General features: G+C 40.5%; 1 protein-coding gene across 1 annotated transcript; it reads right to left on the minus strand.

The window, feature by feature from the left end:
* Nucleotides 1-744: 744 nt before the first annotated feature.
* cep76 (centrosomal protein 76) lies at nucleotides 745-26,510 on the minus strand. Its single transcript, XM_053431883.1, has 14 exons — nucleotides 26,372-26,510; nucleotides 26,143-26,270; nucleotides 24,960-25,115; nucleotides 24,722-24,806; nucleotides 20,114-20,338; nucleotides 19,758-19,943; nucleotides 17,857-17,954; nucleotides 15,444-15,572; nucleotides 14,979-15,164; nucleotides 6,387-6,553; nucleotides 5,536-5,695; nucleotides 5,127-5,300; nucleotides 2,864-3,081; nucleotides 745-1,212 (listed from the first exon to the last, which is right to left on the minus strand). The coding sequence occupies exons 2-14, from the start codon at nucleotides 26,203-26,205 to the stop codon at nucleotides 1,074-1,076; spliced, it is 1,986 nt and encodes a 661-aa protein (XP_053287858.1). The 5' UTR covers nucleotides 26,206-26,270; nucleotides 26,372-26,510; the 3' UTR covers nucleotides 745-1,073.
* Between the last annotated feature and the right edge of the window lie 267 nt (nucleotides 26,511-26,777).

Here is a 26,777-nt window from a genome sequence, read left to right on the forward strand (position 1 = left end):
TAGACTGAGTAATATTCCTAGATAAGAGAGCTGCTCCATCCCAAGTGGGATGAACGCTGTCTCTCCTAACAAGACCAGGTTTTCTCAAAAAAGTTAGCCAATTATCTATAAAGCCCACACCGTTTACAGGACACCACTTCGACAGCCAGCGGTTAAAAGACTACATGCGGCTAAACATGTCATCACCTGTTGTATTAGGGAGCGGGCTAGAGAAAACTACTTTGTCCGACATCGTTTTAGCAAAAGCACACACGGACTCAACATTCACTTTAGTGATCTCCGACATACGAAGCCGGGAGTCGTTGCTGCCGACGTGAATTATGATTTTATTGTATTTACCTTTTTTAGTTTTAGCCATTCACTTTTAAGCTTTTTCCTACTGTATAATCGTAATGATTGCTGCAGACTATTCTGATGAGTTGGCGACTCTTTGAGCATCATTAATATAATCATGCCATTTAATTATGGTGATGACAATGATAATTGATAAAAACTGTGATGTAATAAACCTTTTGCTTCATCTTCTCCCATCCTTTGTACATGGCATTTAAATTACTGTGCAAGACTTTAAGGTATGCTATTGATTTTATGGCAGTGTTTTGAGTTTTGCTTTTTGAAAGTTAAAAATTTAGACAAAACAATTCATGTATACCAATAACTGGATCTTCTAGAATTATTTAGATCAATTTCTAAAATTGAAATCCTTTAAATATTCATGATAGCAAAAAAGTACACAGTAAGATATATATATATATATTCTTTTAATTGCATTTATTTTCAAAAATAGATATATGAATACATACAATTAAGTGCATAAAAGTCAGCAAAATAAAGGCCTAAGCACCAGAGTAGAGATACCAGTCACAAACATCTTTTTAAATGTCTTAATCACAGAGTACAACTTTATTTAATTAAGTCTTTTCATGGATGCAGATGTTTTAATGCAATGTTTATAAAGCAGTTTGTCCCTATGAAACAGAAACCTGTTATGTCGTCATGAAGTTATAAAAGTTTTGTCTGGGGCCAATGTACTACACAAATTGTTAGTCTTTTGAAGAACATCTTTCAGTTGTTTAGATTACAGAACGATATTTACATGCAAACATGAACCACACTGCACAAACATTCTCTGGATACACAAACACCCGAACTCGTACTGCCAGCCGCACATGGTCACCACTGCAACTTACTATTTCCTGACAGAAAGGAGACCTGCACAGAAAGTGACAAGAGACAAGAAATAAGAGGTAGTACAAAGATTGTTTTATTAAATAATAACAAATAAATAGATTGCATTAAATATAAGTGCAGGGGATTCCTTTGCCTAGATCACCAGTTTAAAGGCTGTGTTCATGGACCCTTCCAGGCTGATTCACAGACAATATACTTACACATGATAAAGACGCTTTACTCGTGTGTAATTTGCCAGCAGCCAAGACACGAGTGACATTGTATTGAATTCTGGTTGAATTTGCTAAAGAAAGTGGACATGTGTTAACGCATTTATGTACTGTTGCTTTATGTCTATATAAACACAAGCTTTCATCAAGGGATAGGTCACCCAAAAAAGAAGATTCACCCATTATCTAAATGTCTGCTAACGGAAGTAGCGATGCTACCAGCACTAGCGATGCTACCAGAATTAGCGATGCTACCAGAACTTGTGATGCTACAAAGCAGAGCTTTTGTTAAGTGTGTGCGTGGGAATGTGAACGCAGTTCCAGGTGATATCAAAGGGCATTTAGGCTAAAAACATGGTGTAAATGAAAACTATTCGAATTCTGTGTTTATTTTATGATTAATTATAATTGTATTGGATTTGGCTGCAATGCTTTCTATCTACAGAAGTGTTTTGTGGACTCAAACACTTCACCCACCCCTCCATCGGCATAGTAGTGAGTTGATAATGAGTGAATTTAAATTTTTCTGTGAACTTTCCCTTTTTTAGACATGAGCTCCAAGGAAACTCCAGAGCTTCTGGTCCGGACTTCCTCCAGAGGTTTCCTTTCACACAACCACAACGCAGCAGGAGATTCTCAGAGATCTTGTTTTTTAGCTAACAACATCGACACCTGCGACAGCTCTTATCACTTTACACTCTTTTGAAATCTTTGTCAGTGTTTTCCACATGTATGGCACTGCCCTACAATCTGGAGGTATTTGTTTTCTTTCTGTTTGCGTCTTTCATGTGTTAGAGGTGTAAATAAATAAACAATAAATGATGAGGGTGAAAGGGTGTCAATTTCATTCTAATTTAATAGATTCGGTCAATACCTTAGTAAATATTATTATTGTTGTGTATTAAAGGCAATTTTTTTTTTTTTTACAGTTTTAGCATATTATGCATTCAGATAAAAAGGTGTGTGTTTACATTTTCTAGGGCAGCCGGGCCTTCATTTGTGCGTACGCATGGTCTGAGGAAGTTCTAAATTTTATCGTCCTATGTGAACAAATTTAGGTAAAAACATATTGATGAATACCAAATTTGTGCATCAAACATTTAAGCCCAGATGTGTGTGTACGCAGTGCTTGTGAATGAGGCCCATTATTCCTCTCTCATGCCATCTACAGCAGTTTCAAAGGCTGGCTTCAGACAAAGTCACTGCACTTTCACAGTCATACTAATAAAACTGTTCAGTGTGTGTTTTGAGGAACTTTAGAGTTGTGTCTGCTCTTGCAACCATCCGACTAGAATACCACAAAATGCACAAACTTGAAGTTGCATGATTATATTTTGGGATTTTATTTACACTCAAACAGACCACATGGCTGCCAACAGGAAGTGTAATCCCTTTAACTGGTCAAAGCATTTTCAATGCACATACACACTGCTATCTACAGTTTATTAAGAAATGTATTTTACCTTAGACAAGTAGCAAAGGCTCTACGAGCACTGCGGTGCAGGAAGTGTATGGGGAAGCCTTTGAAGGTGTGTCCATCTGGCACTGCCCTCCTCACTGCATCCTGGAACTCCTCATTTCCACAAGACACACCAGTGCAGCGCTCCAGCTCATAGGCTGATAAAGCAGAGGAGAGCAGGTAGGACAGGTGATCATCCCACACTGTTGCCAGCTCCAGGTCCTAAGGGAGGGAGCACCAAAGAGCCCATCGTTGGCTTATTACATTGCATGTTAGGATAAATCACCTAACATGTAACTAACCAGTGGCTCTTTAACATACAATGTAAAACTTAAGCCTCTCTTGGTCTATCAAATCAATAACAAAAGACCCGTGGCCTGTAGCCTGTACTACGAAGCAAGATCAACATACCCAGGAGATCTTTCAGATATCCGGATGAACTTAATCTAACAATGGCAGTCAGCCTGAGCGGTCACACAAAGCTGGTTATCAACTCGTTAAGTAAACCCATGATTGCGTCATCAAGATCTTAGCGTGTGCACATGAAAGGGGCATGGTTTACAGCATATGAACAATCAAAGACATGGACAAGGAGTACAAACACATTATCCAGATTAAAAGAAACACAGTAACAGCTGCTAAATGTAGGAAGGACAGCTGGTAAAACATCTTAATGTGAAAGAATGTGGTGGTTACGGAGCCATAAAGGAAACCAATACATAACGCGATCACGACATAATAACGGGATATGAATCTGTTCTTTTCCCACAAGACCTGTGGAACTGAATTTAAGAAGCCTCTTGGATAAGAGATGAAATGTTTAACTTAATCACATGATGTAGCCTCTATAAAAAGCTTTTGTTTGGCACACACTGTCTGCACTGTCTCTGAAGACACACTGTGGTGGAAACATTTAAAATGACTAGTCAATAAAACATAAGGAATTACTTTAAGGAGAGTGCGCACCGCACAACAGTGTAGTGTCAATTTAGTGAGGGCTGACTGTTCGAGTCTCCAAGAGAAGGGAGGGAGGGATGGGGGCTGTCACAAGGTAAATCTGTAAATTATCTATCCCCCATTCTAAGTAAATATTTATTTCATAGGATAAACCTACTTAAAAGAAGGATAAAAGTATACAACTATTGTGACGGCCCTGCCTGACTGTTGGTGTGGTTGACAGTTTCTGTGTTTTCGTATGTGTCCTTGAAGGTACCAGAGGAGCGCAGTGGTGCCAGCCAGCCTATTCAGATCACCTTGGCCGAGCACTCCAATAGGATAAAATCCCAGCTGGCTCTGTCTCAATTGGACTTATCCTAGCCAGCGTTTGCACACTTTGCTTTTGTTTGACTTCTATTATGCTTTAGCTCCACAGCACCTTAAACTTCATATTCACCCATTCACACACACATTCATACAGTGCATCTATTTGCAGCACTTTGTTATTCTATGGGGGGCCATTCAGGGTTCAGCACCTTTCCCAAGGAAACTTCGGCATGCAGATGGGTCAGACTGGGGATCGAACTGCCGACCTTCAGGTTGGAGGACGACCACTCTACCCCTCAGCCACAGCCGCCCACTCCACATTTATCATTACTTATTGGTTGTTTAATTTATAATAAATACTTTAAACTTCCGTCATCCATTGTGTCCATCTCCGTATTTTTCATGACCTGGGAGCAGGGGCATTACACTGTTTGGTTATCCCGCCGCTAACTAACCCACTAGATACATTTAAGTAACTTTAACAAGTAAAGAAACGTAGATCAATGCAGACAGTCTGTGGTACTGTGAGCACATTTCTACTTCGTGTCAGGTTGGTTATGTTCAGCTCCAGCAGCTGACAAAGGTTTATCATTCCCTCCGATGAGAATCCTTATCTTTCATAAAGATACTCATTGTCGCTGAAGACCCTTGTCCTCCTCAGAGACCCTCTAACAAGCCGCGGACCAAGCTTCATGGGATCCTTTTTTTTTGCTCCACGGGATCCTACTGTGATGTCATGTTTCAAATGAATTGATTGGTCAGTGGGCGGAGATTTTATACTGGTTAATCTCTTACCTCCAACTTAACCAGCTCCAGAGCAGGTTAGCATTTCAGCATAAGTTACCATGGTGATTTACCCATATAAGAAGTTAACAAGTTTCGTAGGACTGAAAACCCTCAACTCAACCTGAAGTTACCCAAATAAATAAATTGTGCTTCGTAGTACAGGCCGAAGGTGAGTAAGAAATCATCTTAGAGTGTCGACATCCAGCAGCATGTTTTACCTTCCTGTGCTCCGAAACCAGGTAGCGCATCTCAAACTCCAACTGGTTGCTAGATGAAGCAGGATCCAGAGATGAGGCACAGAGCGAAGGCTGAAGGGGCAGAGAGGTGACTGAGCCTGGGTAACAGACAGACTTCAGTGCATTTTCACTCATCGCCTTCCAACAAGATTGATTCTAAAGGGGAAAAAAGGAGGGGAAATTAAGCGATGGATTAGATCTATGGAGAGTTTGATGCTGCATGAATTAAGATTTACACTTCAAATTAATTTAAACAAAACCCAAACACTAACACAATACCAACAAAGAAATCAAAAGTGCAGTATTGTGGTGTAAAAGACCATGATGTACATAAAAATTATGTTATCTGAGAGATGGATCACAGTAAATGTAAGGGACAAGTCGCTCCTACCTGGAAGTCAAAGACACAAAGCTCTACAGCATCAGATGGCTGGCAGTTGGCCAGGAAGTTCTGGTGGTTGAAGACACAACCCACAGTGCGGTAGGGGGATGAGGGTTTGTGCTGTGGGGCCAGAGGCGGAGCTTCTGGGTCAATGGCCTGATGGAGGTATCTGACCACACATACTTAATCCAATTACAAACCCACATATTTATTGAAAAAAATGTAATTGCACCCTATGCAAAATTTAAAATGTATCTCTTCAGAGTTATACTGTATAAATATAAAATAAAACTGTACTGTAAAGTGCTTTGAGTGGTCACCAAGAATAAAAGCGCTATATATATACTCACCATTTACCATTTAAATAGTTAAATAAAAATAGAACTATGAAGAAAACATAAAGTTAAAGGTCAAAATTCCACTTATTATAACTTGCCATACTCATCTGACAGACCAATTTGAAATCAGGTCTTAAATTCCAGGGTTAAAGCTAAAACATCTGATTTACAAAATCCCAGAAGTGGATAAGAACTAAAAGTCTTTCTTTGACCTAAAGCCTGGCCAACCAATTCAGAGATATCCTGCTGACAAATACACAAACTGTGTAAAGAGGCAAACTGAAGCAAAAACAAGCAATTTTTTAGGCCACATCTGATTTAGCACTTACAGAAAGGCAGTATATCTAGTAAATAAGTCTATTTATGAAATATGGCTTTTCTCCTCCTTCAATTTTATAAGTATCCACACACAAAATCTATTATATAGTGCATTTCAGCTTGCATCCAACATGTTATAAGAGCGCCACATGGCAGAAGTTATTTACATTAATAACCACACCAACAACAACAACAACAACAGACCTGTGTGCTGTTAGGCTCTCCCAGAATGTAATGCTCCCATCAGTACCGCGGGTCAGGACCCAGGTGTGTGGCACTCCCTTTGCTTTGGTGCCTACACACACATACGCATCCAAACCAAAGCCCAGCAGGAGGCTGCACAGCAGGGTGGCGTGGTCTTCACAATCCCCCTGGGGGGCAAAAACAGCAATGGGTTCAGCTCCTCTCCAGAGATGAAAATGTAGAAACCAAATTGCAGATAATTGTATGATTACCATATTAACTGTAACATGAGAGTGAATCAAATGTCCTTGACCTTCATTTATTACATTTTAGCCTTGAGAGTTGCACTTTGAGAGTAACACCATTTTGTTGTCTTTCATTTTCAATCCTGCATCTCTGAAGCTGCAAAGTTGCAACAGTTTATTTAAACCCTGCTGAAACCTCTTGAAGCTATTGGCCTGCTCCATTCACTCTGGAACAATGAGTTCCTGTTGAAAGTTCTGAAGGCTTGTTCAAGTTTAGATTATTTTGTTATGCATCTCACCTTATTATCAAAATATTACAAGTTATTACTTATCTTTATGTATTTTGTTATATCTTGAAAAGATAAAGACTTTCATTCAGAGTTATTATGATTACTATCGTGAAGTATTTTGACAACTTTTCTTCTAAAACAATAACATTTTCAGAAATTATGACTTGCAACTTATTACAACTTTACCTATCACAACATGGCTTTCTAAAATAGTAAATAGTTATTCTGCATTGTAATTATTCTTTATATTCTCACCTTGTTCTAAAGATATTACAGCTTTGTTCTGAAAATATTTGTGTCTAAAATATTACTTTACTAATATTGAACTTTAGGTGTAGCCTCAGTTCCAGGCAAAATTCCTTATTTACACTGTGATAAGTTGACAACACAAAATTGAATAACTGCATATTATAACATTTAACAAATTTTAACAGATTCAATTGTTCCTTCACTGTTGCTTGTCTTATTTAACATGTCACTACAGCAATCCGTCTAAACAGAATTACTATATCCTGTTCTCACTGCTCTATTTGCCTTTCACAGAAGTGTTGAACACACAAGAAAAGTATGCAGGATAGGAAGTAAGCTCTGTAGATATCAAATTGTCTATAACAGTAAGCAATTGCATTTGACTTTCCTGGTGTACATGCCTGGGTTGAGCAAGTTGTTGTAGTTGCTGCTGCCGCTGCTGCTATGTGCTTGCTCAAGCTACGGGAAAGTCAGAATGATAAATGCTCCCCAGAAGTCTAATTTGGATGGCAGATACAGAACAGGTTGGGGAGTGATGAGGCTAAATACATTTTCCCTGGAATGAAACTCATAAATCAGAGCTGACAAGGGCCACTTTGTGAGACTTGTGTTTTGTCTGTCTTGCCAGCCGCTACCAGAGAAGACGCAGGAAACGTTTATCCCGTAGTGGTCTGGGAAATTCTGCGCTATCAAGTCAAGATATGAAAATACATCAGTCAAAGAAATAAGTTCAGCTATAGCACATCTTAAATCCAATAAGGTCCCAGGACCAGACGGGTTCCCTTCAGAATGGTACAAAGTAATCGGGGGTTCGTTGGTCCTTGTGTGGCAGTCTACCTTTAACTTGGTCCTTAAAGGACTCATCGTATACCCATTTTACCACAAGTTGATATGGTTCCTTGGGGTCTTAATTAAATGTCTGTAACATACTTTTGTCAAAATACCACAAGGATAATTTAAAACAGCACCTTTTTACCCTGTCTAAAACAGCCCTCCTCAGATTGACGTGTTGTGAGTGCCCCGCCCCCCTCCTCTCCTCCTCTCCCCTCCTCCCGCCTTCACGAGATAAAAGCGCCCAGATTTTTAGCTATCCACTACCTCTGTAGATATACAGTGGATTTAAAAGTCTACACACCCCTGTTAAAATGCAAGGTTTTTGTGATGTTAACAAATGAGACAAAGATAAATCCTGTCTGAACTTTTTCCACCTTTAATGTGACCTATAACGTCAACAATACGATTGAGAAAACAAACTAAAATCTTTTAGGGGGGAAACTAAAAATAAAAAAATAAAATAATGTGGTTGCATAAGTGTGCACTCCCTCTTATAACTGGGGATGTGGCTGTATTCAAAATTAACCAATCACATTCAAACTCATGTTAAATAGTATTGAGTACACTACTGCCATCATTTGCAGTGACTCTGATTAATCCCAAATAAAGTTTTAACTGTTTTAGTAGGATTTTCCTAACATTCTCTTAGTTGCAACTTACAGCAAGAGCCATGACCCTTAGAGAGCTTCCAAAGCATCAGAGGGATCTCATTGTTGAAAGGTATAAGTCAGGAGAAGGGTACAAAATAATTTCCAAGGCATTAGATATACCATGATACACAGTGAAGACAGCCATCATCAAGTGGAGAAAATATGGCACAACTGTGACATTATAAAGAACTGGACATCCCTCCAAAATTTATGAAAAGGCAACAAGAAAACTGGTCAGGGAGGCTTCCAAGAGGCCGACAGCAACATTAAAGGAGCTGCAGGAATTTCTGGCAAGGACTGGCTGTGTACTACATGTGACAACAATCTTCCGTATTCTTCATGTGTTTGGGCTATGGGGCAGGGTGGCAAGACAGAAGCCTTTTCTTACCAAGAAAACATCCAAGCCCGGCTAAACTTTTTAAAAACGTACATGAAGTCTCCAAAAAGCATGTGGGAAAATGTGCTATGGTCTGATGAAACCAAGGTTGAACTTTTTGGCCATAATTCCAAAAGGTCTGTTTGGCGCAAAAACAACACTGCACATCACCCAAAGAACACGGTACCCACAATGTAGCATGGTGGTGGCAGCATCATGCTTTGGGGCTGTTTTACTTCAGCTGAAACAGGGGCCTTAGTCAAGGTGGAGGGAATTATGAACAGTTAAAAAATACCAGTCAGTTTTGGCACAAAACCTTCAGGCTTCCGTTAGAAAGCTGAAGATGAAGAGGAAGAGGAATTTCACCTATCAGCAAGACAACGACCCAAAGCACACATCCAAATCAACAAAAACATGGCTTCACCAGAAGAAGATTAATGTTTTGGAATGACCAAGCCAGACCCCAGACCTGATTCCAATTGAGCATCTGTGGGGTGATCTGCAGAGGGCTGTACACAGGACATGCCCTCGCTATATGAAAGATCTGGAGCCTTTTGCAAAGAAAATGGGGCAAATATTGACAAGTCAAGATGTGCCATGCTAATATATTCCTACCCCAAAAGACTGAGTGCTGTAATAAAATCAAAAGGTGCTTCAACAAAGTATTAGGTTAAGGTTGTGCACACTTCTGCAAACAGGTTATTGTAAGTTTTCTATTTTTAAATTTTCCCCCTAAAAGATTTCAATTTGTTTTTCAACTGAATTGTTCACGTTATAGGTCACATTAAAGGTGTAAAAAGTTCGGACAGGATTTATCTTTGTCTCATTTGTTTACATCACAAAAATCTTGCATTTTAGCAGGGGTGTGTAGACTTTTTATATCCACTGTATATGGCTACTGGAGACGAAGATACAATCTTGCAACCATATCATTTTGAACCAGAGTCAGGTGGGCCAGAGCCTGCCTGCGACAGCCCCAGCGCAGCCCCTCAGTGGGAGCAGTGGGAGATGAAGCTGGAGCAGCAGCAGGATCCTTCCACACTGTTGAGTCAACGTTTAGAGGTGTCCCGGGGTCTCCGCCTCGACGATCGGCCTGTTTATGCGGCCACTTAAGGCCTCTGTATGCTTCTCCGAGTCCGTTGCGGAAGGACGGACGGACGGAGCGGACGGACACTTTTTGATTTATAGTTCTACGAGCCTTTTTGTTCCGAAAACAATTCACCGCCAGAACAGTAGTTGGCGCAACGGAAGTCGAGCTTAGAGAAGCCTACCTCATGATGTATATAGAAGAAGTCCACGCTGGTTTATTTACGTCACCCCGGCTCCTCACACACAGTGAACGATGACAACAGAAAAAGGCTGTTGATGACGCGACCGTTTTGCTGAAATAAAGTGACACCCAGCGGGTCAAAATGCTTATGTTATCGTGTCTTAACGCAGCAGTTCCCCGGTCTTGTTTCCAAACTGCGTTGCTAATTCAACAGCTGCAACAGCTTGAAGCTACACGGAGGCTTCCCCCCAGCTTCCACACACAGTCAGCAGGGACACCCGATACTAACTACTACCAAGTGTTTGCTTCTAACCTGACGGTGTTTGAGAAACAGTGTCATGAGAGCCGTGGGATTAAAGTCAGCGGGTTTTTGCGCTGTTCCCACCGCAGTTAGCATGGTGGCTAGCCCGCTATCCCCGTTATCAAAGTTCGTTATAACCGTATGTGACCATACACACATGCTGTAAGTGCTCTAACCAGCCACAGTCAGCCGGACAACGCCGCTGGCTTAACACACTTGTCACATTAATCATAGAGTCGTAGTTGTGATTTAGGTTTATTGTGATTTAGGAAATGAAACAGGAAGTTAGAGGTCCGGAAATGACGTTGGGCGGAAATGATGTTTTTAGTGGACCAATCACAGCCAAGTGCTATCCGTGGGCTGTCCGCCATTTCGACGTGTATTTAGAAAAATGAGAGCTGCACGAAAAGCTCTCCGAGGAGCCGCGGAGAGGCCCGGAGAGGGCGTTCCACGTTGGAGAAGGCAGTCCTATCTGTCCGTGTCCGTCAAAACGGAGAAGCATACATTGGCCTTTAGATGTCTGAGGGGTAGCAGCAGCGAGCTAACGCTAGCTTGCAGTAACTTAGATCAAGATCTACGCGAGGGCAGCTCACTGGGAGCATTGGAGACTTTCCTGTGGTGTAGCCGGGGAAGCGGCGGTGACACGGTGCGATGCGGGGACATCCGAGGCACCTGCGGATCTGCTGATGCGATCACATAGCGGCTGGGATCAGCTAACGTCGCCGCCTCGGACAGCCCGGATCGCGAGGGCAGCCAGCGTTAGCTCGCTGCTGCTAAACCTCAGATATCTAAGTGGCTGCATAAACATGCCGATCGTCGAGGCGGAGACCCCTGGGACACTAAACGCTTTCCGCAGGATCCGAGCTTGACCCTAATGCACAGTGTCGGCAGTGTCAGCCCGGGCTCCATCGGCCCGGCTCAGTCGGTGCCGTCTCCACGGGGAGAGGGCGGAGCGCGCTACCTCGTGAGCAAACGCGCTCCACCCTCTAATGCTAGCCAGGAAGCCGGGCCGTCTCTCCCCGGAGCCGGTGAGATGATGGTGGGGGGTGGTCCAAGGCCATGTAGCGAGTCCTCTCGGTGAGTGTCGAAAACGATATGGATTTCATCACAGTTGCCTCCAGCTTTGGTGACCATAAATGTCAAAGCAATAGCAAAGTCGTGGAATGTCTTGATGGGTGGATCAAGTTTCTTTAAGGAGACCTTTCTAACCAATGCCATGAAGTCGATAATGATGGCGTGTGTTGGCAGGGGGGTATCTGGACCTTTTATATCAATTTGTGGACACAACTTCAACAGCTCAATCCCAAGTTGTGATTTGGCACTCTTCCTCAAGTAACCGTCTTTGTCAACCAAGAATAATGCAGAGTTGGTGAACTCATGCTGGAATAGCTCCTCAACTGTGAACCCCCGGTGACACCCATACTCAATAAACATGAGAGCTTTGATTGTCTCATCTTTGATGTCTGCTTTGGAAGCCAAATTCAAGGTGGTCTTTGGCAAAGTAAACTTTTGCAAAAAAAACAAAACAAAAACACTAGCAGCTAGCTAGGTAACAAACTGTAGTTAGCTAGCTACAATACAAACCACATTAAATATAAAACTGATACAAATTCATTATAATTATTTAAACACACAAAATTACAACTCATATGATAATGACACATTATAAGTAGAGCTGTGAAAAATAACGCGTTAACGCGTTATGATTAAATTACAGGATTAATTCGTTTTTTTTTTTTAACGCATTTAACGCATGCGCAGAAGGACCTTCCAATTCCGATATAATTTGAAGTGGGATGCTGAATCCATTAGATATTTGGGGGTAAATATTCCAGTATAGGGGAGAGCGGGGTAATGTGGGACACCGGGTGATGTGAAACACCCCCTGTATCTAGGCAACGGAACACATTTGTGGTCATGTGACTATTATGTTTAAAAGCCCCTCCCATTCCCCCCTTGCAATGAAGGAGAAGTTGGTGCAGGTGCTGTGGAAAGTATGTTTTTTCCCAAAAATGCATGTAAAAGTACATTTTATTGCTCTGGACTTAATCAACTTTTGTGTCAAAACAAATTGATTCAGGTAGAAAAAATTATATCATACATGTTAATGAACTTCCAACATATACAACCATGTGATTGAGGCTAGCTGAAGATTAGCCTGAATTGATAAGAGATGTTGTTTTTCAAAAATTGTGGCTTCGGGGTAAATTGGGACAAATGCTGTGGGGTAAAGTGGGACAGTGTCTCACTTTACCCCACCATGAAACACAAGTTAAGTTTAGTCTTAAACATATTGTAGTGTTATATTACATTATATATGTTTTTGCCAGTCTCTCCAGGAATCTTGGACGGTGTTTATATACCTTAAATGGTACTCCACTTGTCCCTGGAGCTGAGCTGAGCTGATCCGCGCTGATCTGATTGTATTCCTGACTTCTGCCAGAGTGGGATACTTGGTGTTGTAAGGGATACAGAGTTCAGGTGGTGCAATTAGCTCTATGCAGTGGGCCAGGTCTTCCTTTCTGATGTTGTTTCTGTATATTTCGGTGAAATGTTGGTTAATCTCTTCTTAGGATCATGAGAGCAACCCACTTTTCTTCTGTCCAAGCAGCACTTAAGGGAACATTAATGGTTTCGCCACGGCGGTGCGCTTGCAGGCCCTCTCCCTGCCACTCCTCCTGTGTCACTCTACATGCCTGAGGGTGATGAGCTTGTCTCAGGATGTCCTGTAGGCAAGGGCTGGTTTGTCCCCCTCTCTTGTCTTTCTGTAGTGCTGTTTCAGGGACTTAAAGGGATAGTTCACCCAGTAATGAAAATTCTCTTAATATTTACTTACCCCTTTGCCGATGGGGGGTGGGGGGTAAAGTGTTTGAGTACACAAAACACCTTTGAAGTTTCAGGGGTAAACAGTGTAGCTGATTAGTGACCTATATTCAGACTAGGGCTGAACGATTAATTGCATTTGCGATAAAATCGCGATATGATAAAACGCGATTTTCTAATCGCAACGTGCGCGATTATAACGTGCGAAAGAGAGTAGGGCTCTGGGCTGCTCTCCTCACCCGCAGCAAGAATGCCGCGGGCCACAAAACTCCTCTGATCCAGAAGATAGCGAAGCAATCCTGCATCACCTACAGGGTCCTAAAGTCTTCGGCCGACGTGGCGGACACACAGAGTGAGCTCATCTCGCTGGTGACCATGGTGCGGGCCCCGGAAAAGCAAGCCGAGCTCCGGGGCGGCGGGGCTCCAGAGCCCCCCGGACACCTAAATGCACATCTGCGAGACGGAGGTGTTCAGCATGGGGGAGTTCCTGCTGAGGCCCGGCGCCTCCATACTGCTGCACGACCACCCGGACATGAACAGGAATCTACTTTAAAAAATGTTTTTCTCAAGATGGTACATTTTGCACACAGGTTTTAAAAAGTGCATGGCTTGTCCTTATACTTACAATGACTTTGATTAAATTACTTAAATGCACACCGATTTGTTGTTCTTGTTTCTGTAATGAGCAGTTAAATAAAAATGTGGGAAAGAATATTTTGTACAGTAAATGTATCTAATATTGTGTTGGTGATATTTAAATCATTCATTACATTTTTTTTGGGGGGGGGGGAAAGAGGATAAAATTAAAAAATAACATATTAAATCGCAATCGCAATATTTTGGGAAAATTTCGCAATTAGATTATTTTCCCAAATCGTTCAGCCCTAATTCAGACATAATAAAACCGAAAAGCCATAACGTGCCTCCACACTGCTTGTGTGGCGTCATCCAAGTGTCCTGAAGCCCCGACATTCATATGATAAGTTAGGTGACGTTGGCATTTCCGACCGTCCCTGAATGCACCTCGTCAGAAGATATCAGCAGATATTTACAATAAAATATGGTGTAAATGACGCCTTTGCGAGTCGAATATGAATATCATGGCTTCCGAAACTCGCATGACAACACAATAGCAGTATTGTTATTTTTTTCTGTTGTTTTATTATGCCTCAAGAAGGACTAACCATTGACTTCAACTGTATTGGTTTCTGCTATAACAAAGTTTACCCCCTGAGACTCCAGAATTGTTTTGTGGACTCTCTCCCAAATGCAAATGCACAACATTTCTGTTATCTTCCAATTACCTACATATATGAGATTCATGTTTAATATGTAAATAAACTAGTAAAATTAACTTGACTGTGGATTTATTACATTAAGGTACTAAGCTAGATGAGTTATATTCTGCATACTGTATATATATTCTTAAGGTTTATTTCTAGAACTAATGGAACATGTAATTCTTCACAGAAATTCAGGTATGAAGAGCAATAAATCTGCAGTACAGCAAATGCATTGTCTTCTGAAAAATGGGCAAACCTCTTTTATAGATGCCAGATGTCTGTTTCTCCTTACCTTCCCTCTGCATAGGAAAGCCATTAATGTGCACCATTGCTCCTGCCCGCCCCCTCCGACCACAGGAGCCTTCTCATGGGCCAGCAGGCTGACAAAACGGGCTGCCTGTCGAGGACTCTCCAGCAGCCGGCCCACCCGGAGGACACGCACATAGGAACACACTGGTTGGTTGACGCCATTTTCATCCTGCATAATTCACAGACACAAAACCAGAAGTCATGGGACAGCATGGAGCCACATATAAATATTAGGAGTTCCAGATTTAAATATCCCTAAAAAAAAAATGTTTGCCCCATTCCTGCAGCATACACCTTTGATTGAGTTGAAAACTGCAACTAAAATGTTGTTGTTTTTTTGCTGTGTGGACAAACATAACATGTACATGTCCCAAAAATTAAGCAATTACGTAATATGCAGATGAATTTTTGATTATTAATTTGAGCCGAACATGTGACTGAGATGAACCTGCGCAAATATCTTGACCATTTTGGATTGGTGCGACGGTCGTATCTCAAGGAACTCCCTCCACCACTGTTTGGCATAAACCAGGAAGAGTCTCTCCTTCTCAGCTGTCCTCTTTCTTTCCAGGGTTTGCTGAATGAGAACAAGACAGTCACCTGATGCATTAAATATAGAGCTTTGATGTTTATTTAACTATACAGTCTTTATATCCAATCTCAGCAATATTGATCACAAAAGGCATTTAGTTGTATTCATTCACTTTGAGTGGCTGATGACTTTTTCCTGTAACACTGATGGAATCTGGACACCTCCTAAAGAGAAGCGCTACTTATTACATACTCTTCCCTTTCTCAGAACCAAGGTTCTGGATTTGGCTGGCATGAAGCTCATCCTAACCCAAGTAATGACCAGTCCTTGGAGGAACCATCAGCATCCTGGCACTGATGTTGTTGTGAATGTCAAGTCATCCATGATAGCTCTAATTGGGGGTTGAAGGATGTCCAACCTAGACAGCGGTCCTTTACATCCACTTCTGATGACTTCATCAGCATGTTCATTGCCAAGGCAAACAGGTATACTGATAAGGTACAACCAGTTATGATGCCTTTCTCAAGACCAGTGGTCACCAACCTTTTTGAGCCCAAGATCACTTTTTAATTCTAAACATAAGCCGAGATCTACCGCCCTGATATCTTCCAAAAAACCCACGCATATTTATTATTTTTCTTATATTTCTGTTAAAGGCTCAATGTACGAGCATAACTATAAACAAAGAGATGCAGTAATATATTAATATCAATTCAGCAATGTTGTATAAAAGTATACAATATTTATCAATGCACAATCTTCACATTAATACAAATTCATATTTACAACTTCTGTTCAATGCTAAATATTTAGATTCTCAGTTCAGCAATATGTTCATTAAAGGAGCTGTTACTGCATTACAATGTTTTTGAATAGGCTTTGCCTTGAATATGGCCATAAATCTGACTATTTCCTTGTATAAAAGTAGTCCTGTGTACCCGAATAAACAATTATTACAGTTGAACGCAGCCAGTGAGTCCAAAGCGGGGATCGATATCCTATGGACACTGTCGAGATCGATATGTCGATCGCAATCGACAGGTTGGCGACCACTCCTCTCAACAATGCCATTACAATGTGGTAGTCCCAGAGGTAATTGTTAATAATAGTCCAGAATGAGATTTGTGATCCTCTCTGGGACATGACAACAGCTCGGTCTCCTCTGTTCTCTCTTGCCAGGCTGCTCAGCTGAGTGACCACTTGTGTGTGTTCGATACAGCCTGGCGTGCCTGGGACTCCTCCCTTCTGCACTGCAGTGTCAGTATAGGAGATCCTCAGAAGGTACTCTGTCAGGCGGTTTGCAAGTATCTTGAAAAATACCTTGCCTTCCACACTTCTCAGGGAGATGTTGTGGAATTGAGGGACGTTGACTGCGTTCTCCTCCTTTGGTACCAAGACTCCTTCTACATGTCTCCAATGCTTGGCTATTTTTCCCTTATGTCATACTGTCCTGATGAGTCACCACAGTCTCTCCAGGAATCTTGGACGGTGTTTATATACCTTAAATGGTACTCCACTTGTCCCTGGAGCTGAGCTGAGCTGATCCTTGCTGATCTGATTGTATTCCTGACTTCTGCCAGAGTGGGATACTTGGTGTTGTAAGGGATACAGAGTTCAGGTGGTGCAATTAGCTCTATGCAGTGGGCCAGGTCTTCCTTTCTGCTGTTGTTTCTGTATATTTCGGTGAAATGTTGGTTAATCTCTTCTTAGGATCATGAGAGCAACCCACTTTTCTTCTGTCCAAGCAGCACTTAAGGGAACATTAATGGTTTCGCCACGGCGGTGCGCTTGCAGGCCCTCTCCCTGCCACTCCTCCTGTGTCACTCTACATGCCTGAGGGTGATGAGCTTGTCTCAGGATGTCCTGTAGGCAAGGGCTGGTTTGTCCCCCTCTCTTGTCTTTCTGTAGTGCTGTTTCAGGGACTTAAAGGGATAGTTCACCCAGTAATGAAAATTCTCTTAATATTTACTTACCCCTTTGCCGATGGGGGGTGGGGGGTAAAGTGTTTGAGTACACAAAACACCTTTGAAGTTTCAGGGGTAAACAGTGTAGCTGATTAGTGACCTATATTCAGACTAGGGCTGAACGATTAATTGCATTTGCGATAAAATCGCGATATGATAAAACGCGATTTTCTAATCGCAACGTGCGCGATTATAACGTGCGAAAGAGAGAAGGGCTCTGGGCTGCTCTCCTCACCCGCGGCATTCTTGCTGCGGGTGAGGAGAGCAGCTGTAACTGCAGCTGTAACTGCTACCTGTAACTGCTACCCCTTTATACAGCTGATGAATAAACTGTCACAGATATAGAGAGACTCCAGTGTGCTGACCTGTGTGCTGATGATATCAGTGCTCAGAGTCTCTGTGAGAGGAGGGTAGAGCTCCATACTGACTATCAGAACACCAGCTGGGACTTTAGATTCACTGCCTGGTGAGAGAGAGACACGCACACACGCACGCTTTAATTCATATCAAAGTGAAAACAGATTTTAACAAAATAATGTCAATTAATTAAAAATATATAAGGTAAAGTAAATGATTGCATAAATATTCACCCCCTTCTGGTCAGTATTTGGTAGATGCACCTTTGGCTGCAATCACAGCACTGAGTCTGTGCGGATATGTCTCAATCAGGCTGGCACATCTGGCCACTGCATTTTTCTCCATTCTTCCTTGCAAAACAGCTCAAGCTCTGTCAGGTTGCTCAGGGATCGGGCGTGAACAGCTCTTTTCAAGTCCAGCCACAAATTCTCGATTGGATTGAGATCTGGGCTTTGACTTGGCCACTCCAGAACATTTACCTTGTTGTCTTTGAACCTTCGAAAATAAATCTTCTCCCAAGTCGTAGTTCTCTTGCAGACTGTGTCAGATTATCCTCCAGGATTTGGCGATATTTCCAGCATTCATGTTCCCCCTGAGAAACATCCCCAGAGCATGATGCTGCCACCACCATGCTTCACAGTGGAGATGGTGTGTGGTGATGTACAGTGTTTGGTGTTCGCCAAACATAGCGACTAGTCAGCTAAATTTTTGTCTCATCAGACCAAAAAACCTTCTTCCAATTGACCTTGGAGTCTTCCACATTCCTTTGGGCGAATTCCAGGCGAGATTTCATATGAGCTTTTTTCAACAGTGCCTTTCTCTTTGCAGGTTTTCTTATACTACAATCACTTGACACACATCAACTGCACTCAGGTGATTTCCATTTCACTTATTGTGACACTGCTGGCATCAACTAGCTGAACCTCTGTTGAATTAGGTGAGTCACTTTAAAGGGGGTGAATATTTATGCAAACATTTATTTTACACAAAATATTTTTTATGAATTGACATTAGTTTGCAAACATCTGTTTTCTGTAGGCACAGCATATAAACAATATATCATAAAATATTAAATGTATACTGTATTTCAGGATGGTTTCTCAATGGATACAAGAGATGTGTGAACAACACTTTTGTAAAAAGCATTATCCAAATTTATTTTTGAGCTGGCCTAACTAGTCTCTAAGCCATCAACTTCTCTATTAGACTCTATCCCAACTAGACGTTTTAAGGAAGTTTTGAATCTCTAATCAACAGTTTTATAGTAAATCAGTCTAATGTATCTCTATCAACCGGCTTAAAGGTAGCAGTACTTAAAACCTCTTCATAAAATGCATGAGATTCTGTTACAGAGACTGGATCAACATGTATTGATAAAAGGAACCGCATTAGGCTCTGTTCCCTTGGAAGATGACTTCAGAATCTTTTCATTTTTTAAACCAATATTTCAAAACAGTACATCAACAGCCGGTTGCTTTTTATTACAGTGATTTTATAGATGCATGATACCAGTGTGTAAAGAGCTACATTCAGATACACAATCATTAGCAGTAAAATATGTGAAATTAAACAGTCTCCATGAAGAGGAAAGGGTTTTCATTGTTATCACTACACATTTAGGTTAAGTCCATTTAGGTTTTTTGTTTATTGTATAACAAATGAAGTGCTACACAAAGAACAAGATCCATTTTGAGGGAGGAGACCGACTTTTTTGTTTCAAATAAATTGTTAAATGTAAGGAGTTTTAAGTTCGAAAAAAAGTTATTTTACTATTGTATTTCTTATGTCTTATTTGTCCATGTGTGCTGGACACTTCATTATTCTTAGCTCTTAGCTATAGATATGATGCCCTAAAAAATGAATACATTTTTGAATATATGTACACTGCAGAAGAAGAATTTTTCCTCACCAACTCCCATCAGCTCTACACCAAGGCAGGTCTTTCCACTGGGTGCGCCGAGGACTATCCTCCAGTCCAGGAAGTAGGATGAGACCAGCGTTGTCTCACTGTAGGTGTCTGTTTTGATCAGCACCAAGTGAACAGGGTCACTCACTGACAGCAAGGCAGTTGCATCTGCCATTTTATTGCTTTCTCCTGCAGCATCAAACGAAAAGATATGCATAAGTGGGTTTAAAGCAGTAGTCTGTGACATTTTCAAAACATTTCATGTCAAATAAATGTGGGAAAAGTGAAAAATACAATCGAGAAAATATTTGAATCAACATGATGCAACAGTTTGTAACATGAACCTGAATGACGAGTACCTATTCCATCTCTATGAATCTCGAAGAGTAAGCCCTCCTCGAGGTTGGGTTCACAGGCACATGGCACTGGCTTTGAGTGAAACCTCTGGTTGCGGAAGTGCACATAGAGTGTAAATGTAGAACACACTTGACCTGGTAAAGGCTCAGGCTCCTGGAGGTGCTCCAGAAAGGCCTTACCACCAAGTACTTGCAGATACAGGTAACGTCTTGATGGATCAATATTGGCTTAGAGAAAGAAAAGAATGTCATCACTCACTGTGTCCACATTAACAATGATATTTTATAACTAACATACTCAAAACTGTAGGGAGCAGTGCTCAGCTGTACAAGATGTCTTAATAGTCGTACATAGAGGGAACAAGAATTACTTTGAAAGAGGCAGGAACACTATGTTAAATGTTACAACACAGCTGATTAATTTCTATGCAGTAAAAGCTATAATCAAAGATAGATTTCCAACAGAGAAACCATTGGATCAAAGAAAAAGTTAAACTTATTTTAATAAGTTAAACAGCAAAACCCAACATGGATGTATGTAAAGAGTATGAATAAAAAAAAAGGTCAATAGATAAATACTGCATATCATAAGAGATAGATAGAGTTGACACTACTTAGTCATGATTCACTTTAGTATCCTGGTTTTTCTATTTGTTTATACAATTGTAAAATCAGTGTTAGCAATTGCCTTTTTGATGTTTGGCTAATTATTCCTCTCATTTATATTTTGCACGATGATTTTTTTGTCACCAAAAACCCTGATTGGATATTCAGAATTTCTACTGTCATAATGTGACAGAATTTTCACATTGTTAGTATGTTAAAAAATTCCGGGAATATTCAACCCGGACTATTCAATTAACGGAAATATACGAGAATTAACGGGAATAAACTGGAAATATTGGGGTAATTTAAACTAACTGTATTTACCTTGTCATATACAGACATATATATAAACTTTTTTTTTTAATAAGCAGACATGCATGCAAACATTTCTAATACAAATTTAAAAAAAGAAATTTTTTACTTAATCCATTTGTGAGTAGAACTTTAACGGATTCTTTCATTGAACAACAAAAAACATGAATGTTGTATGTATTCCCAGACAGTTCAGAGTAATCGAAGTGATGTTATACCTTTGTATGGACATACATACACTCCTGATCAAAATCTTAAGACCAGTTAAAAAATTGCATGAATTTGCATTTTGCACTGTTGAATCTTAGGAAGGTTCTAAGTAGAGTTTCAAAATGCAAAAAGAAGAAATGGGAACAAGAGCCCAAAAGTTGTGAGCAGGCAATTTATTGAAAACAACAATTTAACTGAAGTAGGCTGTTCATCAGCTGATCAAAAGTGTAAGACCACAGCTCAAAAACAAAAAAAAAAACTCCCAAAACAGAAATTAAAGTTTCAAAAACTGACTCAGTAATGAGTAGCTCCACCATTATTGTTGATCACTTCAAAAATTCGTTTTGGCATGCTTGATGCAAGTATTTCCAAAAGGCTAGTGCGAATGTTGCGCCAAGTGGTGAAGATGGCTTCACGAAGGGCATCCACTGTCTGGAACTGAAGTCCATTTTTGTAAACTTCCCTTGCCATCCATCCCCAAATGTTCTCAATTGGATTAAGATCAGGGGAACACGCAGGATGGTCCAAAAGAGTGATGTTATTCTCCTGGAAAAAAGTCTTGGTCAGACGGGCATTGTGAATTGGAGCGTTGTCCTGCTGAAAAACCCAGTCGTTACCACACAGACGAGGGCCCTCAGTCATGAGGGATGCCCGCTGCAACATCTCCACATAGCCAGCTGCTGTTTGACGCCCCTGCACAACCTGGAGCTCCATTGTTCCATTGAAGGAAAAAGCACCCCATATCATGATGGCGCCCCCTCCACTGTGCCGCGTAGAAAACATCTCAGGTGGCATCTCCTTGTCATGCCAGTAACGTTGGAAGCCATCAGGACCATCAAAATTAAATTTTTTCTCGTCAGAGAATAAAACTTTCTTCCACCTTTGAATGTCCCATGTTTGGTGCTCCCTTGCAAAGTCTAAACGGGCAATTTTGTGGCGTTGAAGGAGACGTGGCCTTTGAAGACGTTTCTTGTTTTTGAAGCCCTTCCTTCGCAGATGCCGTCTGATGGTTATTGGGGAGCAGTCAGCACCAGTAATGGCCTTAATTTGGGAAGAGGATCGTCCCGTGTCTTGACGGACAGCCATTCGGATCCTCCGGCTCAGCGCCGGTGAGATTTTTTTGGGTCTACCACTTGATTTTTTTGTTCCATAACCCTGAGGATCTTTTAAGAAATGCAAAATGACTGTCTTACTGCGTCCAACCTCAGCAGCGATAGCACGTTGTGAGAGGCCTTGTTTATGCAGTTCAACAATCCTACCACGTTCAAAGACGGTGAGCTTTTTTGCCTTTGCCATCAAGATATCTTCACAGTGTGATTACTTGACAGGAAATGACATGGAATCCAAATTTTTGCACTGATTTTGGCTTTTAAAGGCTGTGGTCTTAAACTTTTGATCAGCTGATGAACAGCCTATTTGAGTTAAATTGTTGTTTTCAATAAAGTGCCTGCTCACAACTTTTGGTCTCTTGTTCCCATTTCTTCTTTTTGCATTTTGAAGCTCTACTTAGAACCTTCCTAAGATCCAACAGTGCAAAATGCAAATTCATGCAATTTTTTAACTGGTCTTAAGATTTTGATCAGGAGTATACATCCCACTCTCACTGCTGTAAAAAGTTAGCCAACTTTATACAAATAAACTTGGTATTAAAATGAAAAAGGCTTCAGTGTAACATATAATCAATATGCTAGGTTGTTGTATTGATGTGCACCAATATTGGAACTTTTAATTTAGCTTTAAAATAGGATGTCATTTGTTCTGTTCTTTAAGCTCTGAAAAGGGCATGTGAGTACATTAGGAAACAAATCATTCCTCCTAACTCTTTTATTGCCAAGAGGGACATTCATACCTATTTTTGCAAATTTGAACCTTTGTCACAAATCATAACCCACATGAAACCAACTACATGCATCCTTGAAATCCTTCCCTCCACATTTGTAAAGACACAGTGGGTCCCAGTATTTTAATGATTCTTAATAGATCCCTAACAAAGGGAATCTTCCCTTCCAGTTGTAAACATGCTGTGGTCCAACCTCTTTTAAAGAAACCTAACCTTGATCCCTCTGTTCTTAACAATTTTAGGATGATCTCTCAACTTCCATTTTTATCAAAGGTTTTAGAAAAAGTGATGTCAACCCAACTTCAAGCTTTTATGTGTCATAATAACATCTTTGCGAAATTTAGATCAGGTTATAGATGATTACACAGTACAGAAACTGCCCTCCTCCAAGTAACCAATGACCTTCTTTTAGCAGCTGACAGAGGAGAGAGCACAATTCTAATCCTCCTAGACCTAAATGCAGCCTTTGACACTGTAGATCAGGCCATTTTAATTGACCAACTTAAAACCTGGGTTGGCATCAAGGATACTGCACTTAGTTGGTTGGATTCTTACCTTATACAAAGAACTTGCCCGGTTCCCATACGTAATTACACATCCTCTATAATGAATGTTACCTGTGGTGTACAACAAGGTTCAATTTGAGGCCCAATTTTATTTTCTATTTATGTGCTTCCTCTTGGCCAAATCCTCCAACACCACTTCTCCTTCCACTGCTATGCAGATGAAAAACAGATTTACCTTCCGCTGAGACCTGATGACCCTGAAAGCCTAGCTGCGTTGATAGACTGTCTTAATAATATTAACAGTTGGATGGTACAAAACTATTGGTAACTCAACAACTCGAAATCAGAAATAATATTCATCAATCCACCTAAACCCATCACTGAGATTGAACACAGCCTTGGTACCTGGTCTATCAATATAAAGCCCGTTGCCAGAAACCTAGGAGTTCTGATTGATAATCATTCACTTTCGAACCACAAGTTAAAAAAGTAGTCAGAACGCAGCAGCCCAGATTCTCACTGGTCTTAAAAGGCAACATCACATCAACCTGACCCTTGCTTCTCTTCATTGGCTCCCTGGCCATTTTAGAATGATTTTAAGATTTTACTGATCACTTTTGAAGCATGCCAGGGTCTGGCCCCAATCTACATCACAGAATTACTGACCCCTTAGGTGCCTGCACGCAGCCTTAGATCCTCAGGTGGAGCCCTGCTCGCTGTTCAAAAGTCGAGGTTGAAAACCAAAGGTGACTGTGCTTTTGCCATCAGGGACCCTTGGCTTTGGAAGAGCCTACTTGAGGAGATAAGGCTCGCAGAGTCAGTGACTTCTTTTAAATCACTTCTTAAAAAAACACTTTTATAGACTTGCTTTCATGTGATCCTGTGATATTATCTTTTTCTTTTCACCCTTTGTTTTACTTGTTCACTTATTTGTATCTATATTACCTGTTCAAGTCTTAATTTACTCTTCTTGCTTTGTTATCAAAGTGCTATATAAAAAAAGTTTATTATTATTATTATTATTATAAGGGCCAAAAGCTCAGCTCAGAATAAAGTCTTCGCTTCATTACATTCTGACTCTTTAGTCTAAGTATTTTTGCTTGTTGCTGTTGGTTTACTTTAATTATGTTTTTTTACATTTCTTCAGCTGAGTGATTTCTTTGTCACTAAAGTCAGGAGCACACTTGGGAGGAGATCCTTTTTTTTCATCCATGATTGCCTCCTATTAAAAAGTAGACAGAACAACAGTTATTGCAGAACAGTGAGCATGTGATCAAAGTAAAAATAAAAAAATATAAGCAAATATTAGTTAAATAATTATATTTCTCTCACTAATCATCAAGTATTCAAAGCTGCTGCCAAACGGTCATTCTACCTGGTCAAAGTGTAGGTCCTTCATTACATCATCTATGATACCCCTGTTCTGCAGAGTTCTTAAAAAATCGGCCTCAGATAAAGATTGATGTGATTGCCCTTGATCATCCTTCACATTTTCAGCCAGCACCTCTCGGATCTTCCCACGTATACCACTCTGATAACCCAAAAAAGAAATACACAGAATTAACACCTCTTTCTCGTTTACGCTGCCTAAACAAAGGTCACAAGGAGACATTTCATTGTATACAGGCTTTATAATCATCACCTGATATAATGACATCTGATTAAGATGGACTCCTGACCCTCACCATTCAAAGTTTATCATGTAGCTTTGGCTTTCCACATGTTTGCCCCCCACTTGTGTGTTTTGCTCCTAATGCTCATCCATCCTCACTGTGTTGGAGAGAGTGATTGGGAAAAATGTAGCATTGCTCTTGTGTCTTGAAAATATGCATAAGAGTTGCCCATCAACAATATTTTTAAACACAATTTTAGATAACTGCATAAATAGGTCTATATCAAGGAGTTAAAACCATCAGGTAAATACGTAAACCTGAAGTTGTGTGATAATATTATCCTATCAATGGTATCATCATCATTTAAATCTACCTACTAATTCCACAAATGTATTTCTATATATCTGTATGTGGAGCAAATATCTAGCAAAATTTACAACTTATCGGCTTCACACTTGTTATGTGTATTGTAACTGGTCCAGAGAAGTGCAGTGCCAAGTTTGGTGTGATTTGGACACATGATATGTGCTTTCCAAACAGGCAGGTTTAGAACTGCATTAGTTTTTGTACAAATTCATTAAATGACAATTTTGTTAAAACAAACACAAATAGCAGCTCAATAATGAGCCAATTACTGGAAAAAATCTAACTGGATAAGTTGAATATTTCTTTGTTATTCACATACAGGACAATAATAGGGTATATCTACCGGGCCCACTCTATTGCATCTTATTTAACATGATGATAGACAGAAAGTATAGTGAAGCATAAACTGGTAGTACTTTGTGGTGAAAACAACAAGGTAATACTAACATATATCCATGATGAATATACCCGGCTTCTTTTGTAGTGTTATCTCAATGTTTGCACATCGGACCATGAGTAAACAGATATTTATGTTTTATATAACTAACATGAGTTGAAATAACAGCTAACGTTGCTCACCTTGAGCAGATGGTTGTGAATGATTTGCTTCAGCTCGGAAACTTTCTCTGGAGGCAGAGACATCACTGCTAACGACGAACTCTGGTAAGCTTTACAGTCCAGTGGCTACCGACGTTAGCAGAAGGGCGCTATCAGGAACAATAAAAAAACGTGTTTGTCCTTTCTGAGCTCGATCTTATATTTGTATACACATTTGTTTTCTGTATCTAGGCCAAGGCACTCGTCCTACCGTCAGTTTAAACTGTGGCGGAAAAGCTAAAGTAAATATTGCGGTGTCGCTGCCTGACTACAGTCTGCGATTAAGTTAAATTCGTGAAACCTGGCCTAGAACACAGCAATATACACTGTAAGGAATATCACAATAGTGATATGATAGTTCATTTTTTGCTTTATATATTTTATAAGAATTATTTTCCCTTTTTATTCAGGAATTGTCTTAGACACCTACGTGTTGTCTGCGACAACCAATACAGGACCCTATTGTAGTACAATTAGTAGTTTGTATCAATAGGCCTATAAGATCAATGTACCGGTTTCAGTATTTACCTGAAATCAACCTAATACTATTAATTATTTCTAGTCTTTCTTAAATTAAAACATAAGGTTTATATGCTTATTTTTTCTTAGTTTCGTTT

The sequence above is a fragment of the Pleuronectes platessa genome, chromosome 10 (genome assembly GCF_947347685.1).
Source record: "Pleuronectes platessa chromosome 10, fPlePla1.1, whole genome shotgun sequence".
NCBI lineage: Eukaryota > Metazoa > Chordata > Actinopteri > Pleuronectiformes > Pleuronectidae > Pleuronectes > Pleuronectes platessa.

Coding starts and splice junctions, on each gene's coding strand:
- cep76 (XM_053431883.1), bottom strand. CDS start 26,205: ATGTCTCTGCCTCCAGAGAAAGTTTCCGAGCTGAAGCAAATCATTCAC. Junction 15,165..15,443: donor TGGTCAAGATATTTGCGCAG/GTTCATCTCAGT, acceptor TGAATTATGCAG/GATGAAAATGGCGTCAACCA. Junction 6,554..14,978: donor CTTTCCTATGCAGAGGGAAG/GTAAGGAGAAAC, acceptor TTTGCCCCCCAG/GGGGATTGTGAAGACCACGC.